This window comes from Saccopteryx leptura, chromosome 5 (genome assembly GCF_036850995.1).
Source record: "Saccopteryx leptura isolate mSacLep1 chromosome 5, mSacLep1_pri_phased_curated, whole genome shotgun sequence".
In the NCBI taxonomy this organism is placed as follows: Eukaryota; Metazoa; Chordata; class Mammalia; order Chiroptera; family Emballonuridae; genus Saccopteryx; species Saccopteryx leptura.
The window spans coordinates 86,125,339-86,140,734 of record NC_089507.1 but is presented as its reverse complement, the minus strand read 5'-3'; the positions used below and the strand labels follow the sequence as shown (position 1 = coordinate 86,140,734).

The following is a 15,396-nucleotide window of genomic DNA, read 5'->3' as shown; positions in this document are numbered from 1 at the left end:
CTTTGTTATGTTTGTTTAAGTTTTTTAAACTTTCACAATAATTATGTTATTTGTATAATCCAAAAATCAATAATTTCAGTTTCCTTTTGTTTTGTTTAAACACAATGGTCATAATTTATTACTCTCTACAGAAAATGTTAAAGCATAAGTTTTGTTACAATTCTAAGGCTAGAACTATTTATTTTGTTAAATTAGAATCATTTGTTAAATTGAATGAATTCTTAATATTTTTTAGGAGCTTCTGAAGAGATACTCAGAGATGGATAATGATTATGAATTCTTACATAGATCGTCTCTTGTCTTGGAGAAGGAGATTGAAACCCAAAAAGAGCTTTCGATTAAAATAAAAGCAAACCTCTCACTTCCATATCCACAGACCAAACAGATTCAAAAACTTCTCACTGTAAACCAAAGGTGTTCCATGGAATTCTACAGAGTCATGAAGAATCTTAAGGTAATACCTTTTTAGTAATATCTTTGGAAATACTATTATAAATTTTGGTTACAAACTTCAGTGTGTTAAGTCCTGCTTTGCAAGTTGGTGGTGTATTTACTATTTAGTGTATGTACTGCTGACTGAATTGAAGATAACGTGTGTCTAAGAATAGTATGTGCAAGAGTCTCAATGCACCTAGGATCTAGTCATTCAGCAAAACTTGCGCTCTGCCTCGGGGCCTAGACACTATTAAGGTTCCCGAGAATAATACCACTTTTGGGTGAAGCAGTAGCAGGTTGTGTTGTTTTGCTTCAATTGGTGGTGTGACAAGGTGTTTAAAAAAATAAATAAAAATGGTGCTCCAGAGACAGGTATGATTAACATCTAAATATTTCCTAGTCTAGTAGGTGAGGCAAATAGAGAATAGTGCAGTGATAGAAGCATGTGCAGCTCATATGACGCACCAGAAAAAAAGTTAAAAAATGTAAGACTGTACTGGAAGACAGACTCAAGGAATAAAGCTTAGAGCAGGGGTCGCCAAGCTTTTTACACAGGGGGCCAGTTCACTGTCCCTCAGACCGTTGGAGGGCCAGACTATAAAAAAACTATGAACAAATACCTATGCACACTGCACATATCTTTTTTTAAAGTAAAAAAACAAAACAGGAACAAATACAATATTTAAAATAAAGAACAAGTAAATTTAAATCAACAAACTGACCAGTATTTCAATGGGAACTATGCTCCTCTCACTGACCACCAATGAAAGAGGTGCCCCTTCCGGAAGTGCGTAGTTTGGGGACCCCTGGCTTAGATGGAGCTCATTTTGCAGATAATGAGGAGCCAGGGGGCATTTAAGTGGTGCCAGTAACATGATCTGCTTGCTCTTTTACATACTTCACTACAGATAAAGAAGAAATGAGTTTGCAGGAGATAAGCCTAGTGGTAGAAAGAAGAGATGCGGCAGTTACAGTTGTCCATTTGAGATATAATGGAAATTGCTTAGCCAAGTTTGTGGTTAGTGGAAAGCTAGATTAGTGGGAAAAAAGGAAGAGGAGCAGGCAGATAAGGCAGGAAGAGAGATCAGGTGTTTACTCTGTGATGTTTTGAGATAGAAATACCTGTGTTGAACATCCAAGAAGAGAAACTCAGTAAGCATTGTTGACTAATGATCATTAGCACCAATTCAGTACAAAACAGCTCAGCTGTGATATAGCACAACTGTGAAAACAGCACAGCTATAGAGCAGCTCTGCAGCCAGGCCCCTCTCCAGCTGGACAGCTCTGCTCTGCACCACGCCATTCCATTCACCCTGCCCAGCGCTGGTCTGCTGCACCATCTTTGGATAGACAGCTTCTGTGTTTCAGCTCATTCAAGGAGATGCAATCTTCAGTCTTCAGTGGAAAGGGAAATGCACTCTCAGAGCCAGAAGGGAGCTGGCTTATATGGGAAGAAATCTCTGCCCCTGGCCCCTATTTGGTTTGTCTTCATACAAATAAGGGCTCCAAATCCTCACAATCCTTTGATTGGTCCAAAAGACACCAACCTGATCGGTTAGAATAGAGCCTCTGATTGACTGGATCTGTGTTGTTTTGATTGGATGGGGAAAGCCTCTATCCTCTTGGTTGAAACAGGATTCCCTTATAAGGGCTGACTCAGATGGCAGAAACACAGTAAAGGCAGGTAGTTCAGTGCAGGCTTCTTGTGAAGTGCAGTTTGCATGCGAGGCCCCCTGTATAGAAATGGTTGCCAGGACTAATCATAAAGATTTGGGATTCATTAGCATATAGGTGATGGATAATACTATATGTGTAAGGTTACCCAGAAAGCATAATAGAGGAATACGAGCCTTGGGGTAAGAAGGGAATTGGAAGAGATAAGTTTTCAAGAGACAGTAGCAGAAAAGAGAGCAAAACATGGGTTTGAGGTTGGAAATGTCAGAGGCAGGAGCGAACCAAACAAAAGTTCAGTCACTCAGGTCAGTAGAGGAAACTATGTCAAATAATTCAGACAGCAGAATAGAGACTGAAGAAATCCCCTCAACTTGTTCATAATAGAGCTCATTGGCAACCTTTATCAGAGCAGTTTCAGTTGAGTGGGAAAGGAAGAGGCCAAATTATGAGAGGTTATGAATGGTGGAAGTTGAGGAAGTAGGGAGCAGGTGTCTGCCCTACCTAGTTAAATCGCCCAGGTTCTGGGTTCTGATAGTCTTTCACAGATCCTGACCATCAGATATCCAGAATGTATTCATGATGACCATGGAATTTACGGCATTCAAATTATTGTCAACTTGAAGCCAAACATCTAAATATGCTTGACAAATCTTGAGGCATGGCACATGCATATTGGTTATCCAACCAAGATAGGCAGAAGGGGATGTTGAAAATGAGTATCAGCTGGGAAACCTGGGTGGTTAGTGATCTAATTAACCAAAAACGGGGCAATAAAGCTGAGGTTTTAGGGGGAAAAGATTATGTTACATCTTAAACATTGAATCTGTGGTATTTTTAAGGCATGGATGACTATTATGCAGTAGGAAGTCAGAAATACGGAACCAGAAGTTACTCTCCCAAGATGCTGAGGGGAGAAAGTGGGAATGGAGAGAGGCTCTTCCCCTTTGAGAGGATATGGATAAATGAGATGCCGTCCCTCCCACCTTTACTCTTGAGAGTTTAAAACATCCTCTAAGTGTGTTAAAGTTTAATTTCCCAATTTGTTTGTTTCTCTGCAAGTATGTGTTAAACAATGTTATAATGATAAAGAAAGAGCAACACGAATCTATCAATAAATTTGAAATGGCTTTTGTTGATGAAGTGGAAAAGCAGAATGAACTGCTAATTCAACTTCAGAACCTTCCACAAGATTATGATGTACCATCCAGAGAATTAAGGGACCTCAAATTGAGGCAGAAGGTGGATCTACATATTGAGGTATAACTTATCTTCAACGGTTTAATTAGAGTTTAAGCCTTTTTGTCAAGTAGAAAGGTACCTTTTCATGTGCTTAGAGGCATTTTCATTTACCCAAAATTAAAAATAAGCTGCAGAGCAACAGCCGGCCCAATGTGAAGAGTACCAAGTAATAGAGCAGCCTCCTTCCAGAACTCTGCTAATATCAGCAATTGGGAATTCATGAGACCCCAGAATAAGTTTCTAAATGCCTTCTGAAACTTCCTAGACCTATGACTAGGAGTCAGAAACATTTTTATTGCATCAGCTCCATATGGAGTGTCCTCCCCTCATCCAGAAGTGTGAGGCAGCATCTAATTCCTAACTCACATGTAAAGCCTGCTATATGAACAGAGAAGTTACATCAAGAAGCATTTCACATATTGTAATTATGGGTCACAGATTTATAGTTTTGTCGAGTTGTAATTCTAACAGGCAGAAGTTGTGGGTGTGCCTCTCTGTTACATAGCCTGTACTGCCAATACTTTATTATTCAAATAACTGGAATAAAGTCTTAAGTTAGAATTTTATTTCTTATAAAATTAAAGTAACTATAACTATTTTACTTTGGAAATATTGAGAGTTCAATAAGATATTTTCCCCTTTTCATCATAATTTACATAAAAATTTTCCTGATGTTCATGCAATTCAATGCTTGTTTTTTAACACAGGAAATTCTCAAAGATTTTTCAGAAAGTGACTTCCACAGCATAAAGACTGAATTTCAGCAAGTACTAATTAATAGGAAAGAAATGACCCAGTTTTTGGAAGATTGGTTGAATACTCATTTTGATATAGAAAAGCTTAAAAGTGGCATACAGGAAGAAAACGATAGGATTTTTCAAGTGAATAAGTTCTATAATAACAGAATAATTGTAAGTAGTAATTTTTATTATGCTACCTCATTCTTTCTGTTGTTGCTTGCTTTCATTTTTCTACCTCATTCTTAAAAAGACTTAAGCAACTGGGTTTTAAGTATGTTTTCTTTCATTTATTTATATATACTTTGTGAAAAAAAATAACCACTTCCTCTAACATATTATGCTTCCTTAAGATAGTTACATATATCAACTCATACTTGTAAAGAAGGTAACAAAATTTGAGTTTATACTCATCAATTTCCACTTCTGAAGTCTTGAATCCTCTTGCCACTCTCTTTTCCCTCCTCAATGTGCACTGCTTCTGTAGCAATGGAGCCTTTTTTCCCTAGGTATCCTCAGACAAGGTCAGGCATGAGCCCAGGTGCAGCCACAGACAAGCCTGGCCAGCTACCTTAACAAGGCCTCATGGGCTTTTCACCTCACTGGGTCACTATCATATGCACTGTCCTTCAACTTGAGGTTCAAAAATGTGTTTCATTGTTCCCAAGTAATCGGCCCTAATAGATTCATAAGAGCCAGCATTTCATAAGGTCAGTTTATTAAATTTTTGTACTTCTATTGATCAGAATATTCTGCTTTCTGAAGTAATTCCTACTTCATCTATGATAAAATATATGGTAATCAGAAAGTTGCTTCTTATATGTAAAATTGAGCAAAGGGAGCTACAGTATATAGCTTTTAAGATTGGTTTTATATTTCATGTGTCTAGGTAGTTCTTTTCTAACACTTTGATTTCCTCTGGAAACTATTTAAATCACATTGAAACATAGATAATGTTTAATGTATAACTAATCTAATTTGTTGACTAGCAAATTAGTAAACAAACTTTAAAAGAAGAAAATGTCTGAAATCAGTGAAGAATAAAATCAATGTTTAGATTAGATAAACTCCACATAATTCCGTTTTCCTTGTGACATTGAGAGCCCAGTTGTGATTAGAAAATAAGGATTCTACTGTGTGGACCAGCATGGATATGTGGCTTCTTTTAGCACCCTGGCAGGAGAAATTGGTAACTTTATGTGGTATGAGGTCAGTAGTCCAGAGCTAGGGAAAGTTCAGGGACCAGCAAGAACACAACTAGATTAGGATCCAAGTCTGATAAAATGACCATAAAACCACAAAGAAATTTGAAGATAAGGCCAACAAGCCATTTGGGATGGATATATAGGAATTTTTTTTTTCTTTTATGATTGAGGCCGAGAGTCAGAGAGAAGGACAGATATGTACAGACAGGAAGGGAGAGAGATAAGAAGCATCAGTTCTTCCTTACGGCTCCTTACTTGTCCATTGATTGCTTTCTCATATGTGCCTTGACCAGGGGCCACAGCAGAGCAAGTGACCCCTTGCTCAAGCCAGCAACCTTGGACTCTAGCCAGTGACCTTTGGGCTCAAGCTGACGACCTCAGGGTTTCAAACCTGGGTCCTCTGCATCCTAGTTCGATGCTCTATCCACTGCGCCACCGCCTGGCCAGGCAATCTATATGATGAATTAGGAAGTAAAAAGGATGATATGATTAACTTCAGAGTTAGTTATTTTTCAGTGTAAAAGATGGCATTGTTATTCCCTGCATAGAAATATAAGGTTTTCAGATTAATTATACTACTAAAAGTCAATGAATTCTTTTTCCTCTTAACAGTGAGGTTTGGAATGAAACAGAGAAATTGATGTTTTTAAGTTCATTAGTATAAGTTAATGTACTGTTGCCAGCCAATAACATGTAAAGGCTTTAGCCTCTACAAATCTTCACATTCCTTTTCAGATGTCTGTACTTATCTAATAGTGAGATTATCATCTTCCAAATCAATATGAATTCTCTCCAGTCTTTATTGTTCTTTTACTCTCTTCATCAACATCCAACATCATCTGAAATTTCAGGAACCAATGTAAACCACAAAAAATGTTCACATTCTTCTATGTTCTTTACACACTATTCTAGAATATTCTGAAAATGAATTTCATCATATATCCTGTCCTAGAATTCTGGTGTTTTTCATAGTGTTTGTTTGTTTGTTTGTTTGTAGCAAAGATAGTGAGACAGACTCCTACATGTACCCCACATGGGATCCACCCAGCAACCCCCATCTGGGGCCAATGCTTAAATCAGCCAAGCTATTTTTAGCACTGAGGCTGGCACACTCAGACCAAGCTATCCTAAGTACCCAGGCCAACACTCAAACCAATTGAGCTCCTGGCTGTGGAAGGGGAAAGGAGAGAAGGAAGGGGGAGAAAAGCAGATGGTCTGTTTTCTTGTGTGCTCTGACCAGGAACTGAACCTGGGATGTCCAGCCCAGGTTCACCGGGCGGACACTCTTTATTGAGCCAAACGGCTAGGGCCCATAGTGTTTTATTTTGTTTTTTAAGTATGTAATCTATAGCTTTGGAACTGTAATGGTAATTTTATTATTTAACAGGCTATAATGAATGAATCAACGGAGTTTGAGGAAAGAAGTGCTACCTTAGCCAAAGAATGGGAAAGTGACCTGAAATTAGTGATAGAGGAAAATGAAAAACTATTTAAAAACTGCCAAATTTTGAAGATATCTCGGACACCTGGTGTACTTGTTCATCCTACTACACAAGATGATAAGAATCTTCATGTTACATCAAGAACCACACAACTACTCACAGAGGTATGTAATTTTTTATAATTTTCAATTTGCACCTTCATCACCGAGTTAAAGATGTATCTCATAACATTTCAGAGAAGAATTTTAGTATTGAATATATTAATTAAGGAACATGGACCATCTGTCTATGTGTATGTGATGGGCTTATTTTTTAAATATAATTCTACTGTGGCTGTCACTCAACTAAATTAAGCCAGAAATTACATAAAGTCTTCTCTTTGGATTATAAAGCAGAAATAACTCATAGCTTAATTTGAATAATAGATATATATGCCATGTAAAGTATAATTACTCTTCCTTATAAATTTCCCAAATCATGTGACTTTCTATTAGATTGTAACTTATGTATGTATATAGAACTAGGTTAGAGGGAAAGAGCAATTTTGCTTTTTCCAATTAGCATCAATGTCTTTGATATTGGTTAATATTACAACCAAAAATACAAGAGGCTAGCCCTGGCTGGCTGGCTCAGTGGTAGAGTGTCAGCCTGGTGTGTGGAAGTCCCAAGTTCAATTCCCAGCCAGGCCACACAGGAAAAGCTCCCATCTGCTTCCCACCCTTTCCTCTCTACTCTCTCTCTATCTCTTCCCCTCCCACAGCCAAGGCTCCATTGGAGCAAAGTTGGCCCAGGCACTAAGGATGACTCTATGACCTGCACCTCAGGCTCTAGAATGTCTCTGGTTGCAATAGAGCAATGCCCCAGATGGGTAGAACATCACTCCCTGGTGGGTTTGCCAGATGGAACCTGGTCAGGCGCATGCGGGAATCTGTCTCTCTACCTCCCCGCTTCTCACTTCAGAAAAATAAAAAAATAAAAAAAATACAAGAAGCTAAAAATATAATAGATTACTTGTACAGTTTAATCTGTGTCCAAAATTAGTATTTATTTGAATAATCCAATTTATTAACTACCCTTAATTGAAAGTCTGTAAAGCAAGTATACTGTTTTATTTTTTTAGCCTAGAAAAAATTAGAACCCAAGAATAAATTACAGTGGTACCTTGAGATACGAACAGACCAACATATGAATTTTTAAGATACGAGCTGCAATTCGATTTGTATTTTTGTTCGAGATCCGAGATACATGCCGTGATTTGGGAAGCTGCCGCTAGTTAGCGCGTTGGCACACGGGTCCAGAATTGGCAGTTTGATATACAAGTTGACTGACTTATGAGCTCAGTTACAGAACGAATTAAATTCGTATCTCAGGTTACCACTGTATAGCTATAATTTTCACTAAAATAAATACTTAAAATAAATTGTTAACCACTAGTTTAATAATTACCATTGGAAACTAAAAGAACCTCTAGAAATCTGATGGCTTTAGGTGACCCTTGTGTTTTGGTCATTCGACCCCTGCCGGGGTCGCGACCCACAGGTTGAGAACTGCTGATATAGAAGAACCTAACTATACAATTTATTGATTTGCTGATCACAACAGACATCACTCAGTCAGCTGGTAGATATAAAAATAGTGGAAATATAAAAACTTACCTATCAAAACAGTAAGACAAGGAAGCAGAAGGAAATTCCATCTTCAGAAACCTCAGAAAAAATATACTATCAGATAATAAAATATATATATGCTTTTAGTTTGGTACTTAAGCCAGATTAGAGTAGTGTAATTTGGTAATGATGCAGAAATAGACAAATAGAGCAGTGGAACAGCATAGAGAGTTCAGCAGTGCATTTAGTATACGTTAGTGGTAACATTCAACTCAATGAGGAAAGGGTGATTTATATAATATTTGATTCATAACAACCAGATTAGCCATCTGGAAAAAAACAGGTCTGTATTTCTAGCTCACTCATTGAACAGATATAAGTTCTAGGTAGCCCAAAAAGAAACATTCCCTAGGAACACCTATATGTGTGTACATGAATATAATCTTATAAACATGAACAATTTCAGGTCTTTTCTTTTTTAATTAAGTGAGAGCAAGAGAGGCAAAGAGACAGATGTCTCCATGTGCCCCAACTGGGATCCACCTAGCAAGTCCTCTGTGGGGCAGTACTCTGCCCATCTGAGTGTTGCTCGGCAACCAAGCTATTTTTAGCACCTGAGATAGGCCAGGGAGCCATTCTTAGCACCTGGGGCCAATTCACTCAAATCATTTGAGCCATGGGTGCAGGAGGACGGGTGTGGGGGGAGAGAGAGAGACAAGGGGAGGAGGAGAGGTGGAGAAGCAAATGGTTGCTTCTCCTGTGTACTCTTACCAGAAATTGAACCTGGGACATCCACACACCAGGCTGACACTCTACCACTGAGCCAACTGGCCAGGTCAATTTCAGGGTTTGTTTTTTTTTGTTTGGTTTTGTTTTTTGTGACAGAGAGGGACAGATTAGGACAGACAGACAGGAAGGAAAGAGATGAGAAGCATCAATTCTTTGTTGCAGCTCCTTAGTCTCCTTAGTTGTTCACAGCTTGCTCTTTCATATGTGCCTTGACTGGGGGAGGGGGGGCTGCAGCAGAGTGAATGGCCCCTTGCTCAAACCAGTGACCATTGGGATCAAGCCAGCAACCATGGGGTCATGTTTATGACCCCACACTCAAGCCAGCAACCCCTCACTCAAGCTGGTGAGCCTCTGCTCAAGCCGGCAACCTCGCCGTTTTGAACCTGGGTCTTCCATGTCCCAGTCCAATGCTTTATCCACTGCGCCACCACCTGGTCAGGCAATGTATTTTTATACTTGCAAAAAAGCTGGAACTAACCTAAATAGTTATCAGTAGGTGATGGGTTAACTGATTTATGATATGAAACAGGATATATGTTTCCCTAAAAACTAAAATGTAAGGGATCTATATGTGGTGATAATGGAAAGATCTGTAAAATAATACATTGTCAAGTTTAAAAAATGTAGAGCTGTATTTAGTATGTTTCTATTGTGTGTATCACTGACTTTATAAGCTACATATTTATACATGTTTAGGTCTGGAAGGGTACACTTGCAAGTGTTTAGTAGTCATTGCTTCAGGGCCAACTAAGGCTCTGAGATGGAAAAACTTACCCTTCGTTATATGCTTTTGAATTTTCTTATGTACTTATATCTTTCAATTTAAAATTTAGGTAATAAAAATAAAGAGAAAGATACATGTATTATATAAAGAATTGACTAACAAATGTACTTTCTTTAAGTAGTGTTAATTTTAAATGTAAGTGCTAATTTAACATGCTTAGGACTTTACTGTGCTAACTGGTAAGTAAAATAAACACTAAGCATTAAAATGTAAAATTTGAGCATTTTCAGTCCACAGATCATCAGCTTCTAAATGAAAAAAATAATATATGTGTAAGTTGTGCGACATTTGTCTTCTTTTCTATCCTTTGCTAATCCAATCTGAAAAATTAATCTCTATATGCTCATCTTTGTCTTAAACTTATATACTATGATTCTGACTCAGTAGCAGGCTTGATATATGTGTCCTTTTTTTTTTATAGAAAATTCGAGAGCTGGAAACTTCACTACGTGAAGCCAAAGAAAGCGCTGTGCATAAAGAGAGCGAGATTATAAAGCTGCAGGCAGAACTTGAGAAGACTAATGACATAATAGCGAAACTTCAAGCACAAGTTAATGAGGCAGATAAATGCCTTGAAAAAACAAAAGAAATGACCCAAGTACTTCAGGTAATTTCACAAACTAATTTTGTAAATACAAGGTTTTGGGGGTTTTTTTTCCTTTTACTGTTAAATTTGGCAGATCGTTTGGGAATCTAATGTTTTACTTCAACTTCCTATCAGCTATGTATGTCAAGTTCAATACTCAAGCTTTGAAAAAGCAAGTGACAACTTAGAAATGAAATGCAGTAGTATTTTCATGCAAAATAATGATTTTTCTTTTTTTTTAGCAAGAGAGAGAGACAGAGAGAGATGAGAAGCATCAACTCATAGTGCGGCACTTTAGTTGTTCATTGATTGCTTTCTCATATGTGCCTTGATTGGGGGTGGGCAGCCAAGCCAGTGACCCCTTTCTCAGGCCAGTGACCTTGGGCTCAATACAGCGACAATGGGGTCATACCTGTGATCCCACACTCAAGCCAGCGACCTCAGGGTTTTGAACCTGGGTCCTCAGTGTCCCAGGCCAATGCTCTTACCACTGTGCCACTGCCTGGTCAGGCAAATAATGATTATTTTTATCTTTCTAGAAAAAAACTTTTAATAAAGGGGCACACACCAATAAAGTCTTATTTGCAAAAACAGGTATTGTTACTTGTGTCACAGTGGCTTACAGCAAAAGCCCATCATCTTTTGGTGTGTTTGGATTGTCGTTGGGTTGTGTTTGATCAGCAAGTTTTGAAATTTTTAAGAGAATCTGACAGAAGCATCAGTAGTAATCGCAACGCTGCTGCCACTGCAGCTGCCGAGGCCAGTGCTGCCTGTGCGGTCACCCAAAACACTGAGCCCCGCAGGGCAGGCGGGGACTCCCGGGACTGCGCAGGGGGCTGGAGCTCTTCTCTCTGTTGCTCCTGTCCTCCGCCGAGAACCCCTCTCACCCCCCAACCCCCGCCGCCACTGCTGCTGTAGCTGCCTCAGCTCTGGAAAAATCATTTTTAAAAGTCATGTAGATATTCTTTATAGTTTAAGATGAATGTTCATATTTTTTAAGTGCTTCTCATCTAAATATTTAACACTCCCTTGTTAGATAAGTACGTTTTAAAAAATTATTTTTTCTATGTAATTGCCCCTGTTACTGAGTCCCGTCTTCGAACTGGTAGCTGTGGGCTGAATCTCACCTGCTTTCTTTAACAATAACAGTCATTCCAATGTCTCTTTAACTCAATGCCATTAACAGGGCACACCCTTATTGATCACCGCCTCCACTCACTCCCCTTTGTTTTCACCCCTGCTCGTCTCACGCTGCTGCGGAGTCTGACCTGAATAGACATTTAAGTGTGCTATTCCGGCTCTGGTGTCTCCTCCTTCCAGTGAAAATTAGAAAGAAGTCAGTAATGTCTGTTCTTTTTATTATTTAACATCTATTCTATGAGACATTATTTATTAAAGGAATTACATATGTATGTATATATATGAAAAATGATGAGTGAAAGATATATTTATGTCACTGAATCGAATCACCTTTTTTTATAACATGACAAAATTTCTTTTTGTTATTTTTAACGTTTTTTTTTTTAATTGAATTTATTGAGAAGACACTGGTTAACTACAGGTTTCAGGTGCCCAGTTCTACAGCACATCTCTGTACACTATATTGTGTGTCAAGACTTCATCCAGTGAACCATCTTTGAATACAAGACACCTCCAATAATGCTGTATAATCCTTTGTGCCTTGAATTCAGTTCTAGTTTTTATTGTTTTCTGACATCTTTTTGTTTTATTTTTCTGATTACCTTTGTCTACCCATTTCATTATTTTCAACCATTTGAGTTCATTTTGTTATCATTTTTTAATTGGGAGAAGTATTTATATTAAGAAATAAAATTCATATGTTCTCTAATAACATTAGATTCCAATAGCTTCAAGTATATTTCATATTAAATATCTATTTGTTATTCATTTTAGGGTTAAAATTTGTACATTTCAAGCTTTTTATATATTTAGACTTTTAAAATATTTTTACCAGATAAAGGCAGTTCAAAACTCTTTGAGACTACTCTAAAATTATTTTATTTTTCTTTTAAAATTTTAGGACAAAATTGCTTTAGGAGCTAAGCCCTATGAAGAAGAAATTGAGGATCTCAAAATGAAGCTAGTGAAAATAGACCTAGAGAAGATGAAAATTGCCAAGGATTTTGAAAAGGAGTATGTCTTTGCCTTAATTCAACATGACTTTAGTGGCATAAACTTTATTTCTAAATGATATGTTTCTTGCATTAGTTAACTTTTGAAAATATTGTTACCACTTTTTTAAATAACAAAATACATCCACAGATATTTGTTAAATTTCATTACATATGCAAAGATTTTTAAAAATAAGCACCATTCTGATCAATTACTAACATACTATGTCTTTAGATGCTGTTGGCTTAATCATATATAAACAGCTCAATATGGTCTTTATGCTTGAAAGGGAATGTTAGGAAAGTATGTATGTGTGTATTTAGCAGTTTGGGATTTCCTTTTGTTCTCATAATTTCATTTGTTTCTCCTATTGTGTTTTTGTGTAAAGGTTGTACAGGATATGACAAAAGTAGGTTTACAGTTTTTCATTTAGAAAACACGATAATTAATAATATAAGGATAAGTTCTGTTTTTCGTATGTAAACCTACTTTTCCACACCCTGTAATTCCTTGGGAATTATTGTACCTAAAGCCCAAGAACATATCCTCTTGTTATTGATTTATGTATATATGGCACTATATACATAATACTACATACTAGCATGCCTAAAGTTCCTTATAGCATAATGAAAAGAACTTTAAATAGAGAGTCAGGGAAGCTGAATTTGAAACATAGTGTTGCCACTTATTAATAAATTAGATGTGCAAGTTGTTTAACCTCTTTGCTCCTCACAGTCATAGTAAAAGGATAGGTCTGTATTAGAGGATTTCCTAAGATCCCTCTGGTTCCTAACATTTTTTATTCTTCCTGTATGTCTTTAACAAATATTTAATGGTGACATCTAATTTTGCTCATAAAATAGCACTCTGAATTTTTATACTATGACCAGTCTTTCATTTATAAGATTATTGTTTTTTTGTTTGGGGGGGGGGGGGGTTGTTGTTGTTGTTTTAGGTGAAAGGAGTGGAAGATAGCCAACTCCCTTATGTACCCTGACCGGGATCCACCCGGCACCCATCTCCCGCCCATGCTTCAGTAGTACATACCTGGCTATTTAGCACCTGAGGATATTGCGCTCCCACAGAGCTATCCTCAGTGCCTGGGGCCACAGTGAAACCACTTGAGCCTCTGGCTATAGGAGGGGAAGAAGGAGAGACACAGGAGAGATGGGGGTGGAGAAGCAGATGGTCGCTTCACCTGTGTGCTCTGACCAGGGATCGAACCTGCATGTCCATATGCTAGTGGGCCGACATTTTACCCACTTGACCAGGGCCAAGTCTTTTGGTTTTAATGAAACTTAATATATACTCAGTTCTTTATTATAGAAGCAATTTTATAGAATCAGCAAATACTTTCAGTCTCTAAGGAAGCAGAAAGTCTTAGAATTGATCATTACCGATTAATGTTTAAGCACACAATTCATAAATTACCTATTTCTACTGGGAACAATGAACAGAATTCGACCTTTTTACTCTATTACCCTAGACCAGAGCTGCACCCAGGGTTTGCATTCCTGACAATGTAGACAGTAAGCTGCCTTTCCCTTCCAGGCTCTGGTAATTGTTGTACCTTCAAGGTGTTTCTAGGACCTTGTGGTAACAGCCCAATTATATAAGTGCCTTCATATATGATTTTGCTTGATATGCAATTAATAGCTACTGAGCTTCCAGAAATTTAAGAATTGTTTTCTAAATGTTAAAAATATTGCCTCTGCAACCAAACAGAATACTTCCAATTTAATGATGTTATAGCTACAAAGTCCATGATCCCAGGGAGGGCATCAGGGGGCTGCTGCTTACGGAGATTACAGTGTCAGTGTGATGTGTCTCACAAGAAAATTCTTGACAGCACTTCTGTTTTTTCTTTCATTAAAAGTTAGTTGCTGGGCTTTTATGTATCTCTGTTGTTATTTTTATTAGAATTGCTTCTACAGAAGCCACTGTAGAACATCAAAAAGAAGTTATAAGGGTATTGAGAGAAGATCTGAGAAGAAATCAACAGGCTCAAGATACCTCAAGTAAGTACAAAATGCTGATATTTCCAGATGCTGTCCATTTTACTTCTCAATGCACTTACCCATTTTGAGGACTACTATTATATATATGACACTCAAGAGTAAGCCTAGGTTAATCACTAATTTAGAAAAAAGTGCTTTTAAAATGAATTCATTGCATCTGTATTTACCCTGTGACATCTCCTTAGTATTACTACATTGTTAACTGTTTATCCATTATAAATTCTTGAAAATATGAATTTGACCTTTGTATTATCAGATCTTTACATATTAGTGAAGACACCTTCAGTACTATAAAAGAATGACTGTCAAGGTAGAAGTACCCTTCCCAATAAAAATCTAAACACGTCTTTATAGAGTTTTATAATATGTATAGTAAAAATATAATCAGTACACTATATAAATAAGTAAATATTATCCTACTTATTCTTCATACTGAAAATACAGAATTGATGCTTACTTATAAACTCTTTGAAATTTATTGTGGGTACAGTTGTCAAATTTTATGATCAAGTTTCTGCATATACATTCCTCAAACTATACCTTGCTCCGTACCTGCGTCTCTTGTTTCTTATTCCAGGAGAGAATGCTGAACAGTAGTACAATACATGGGACAGCTTAGTGTAAGGGAACAAGCATTGAACTAAAAGTCAAAGGCAGGTCTTTCTACCGATTGCCCTCACTCAGTGACTGTGAGGAATCACGGGGCCAACACCTGGCCTTCTGGCATATATGTTACACTTGTTGTAA

The 15,396-nt window shown here is 37.5% G+C and overlaps 1 protein-coding gene across 4 annotated transcripts in view; it reads left to right on the top strand.

The window, feature by feature from the left end:
• Positions 1-15,396, top strand: part of CENPE (centromere protein E) — a 64,973-nt gene that overhangs the window by 43,450 nt on the left and 6,127 nt on the right. For all 4 annotated transcript variants that reach the window (XM_066385527.1, XM_066385528.1, XM_066385526.1 and 1 more), the window contains 7 exons: positions 236-454; positions 3,169-3,366; positions 4,056-4,259; positions 6,678-6,896; positions 10,334-10,519; positions 12,540-12,652; positions 14,552-14,649. In XM_066385527.1, coding sequence (XP_066241624.1) covers positions 236-454; positions 3,169-3,366; positions 4,056-4,259; positions 6,678-6,896; positions 10,334-10,519; positions 12,540-12,652; positions 14,552-14,649 — 1,237 coding nt within the window. The remainder of the gene's footprint in view (positions 1-235; positions 455-3,168; positions 3,367-4,055; positions 4,260-6,677; positions 6,897-10,333; positions 10,520-12,539; positions 12,653-14,551; positions 14,650-15,396) is intronic.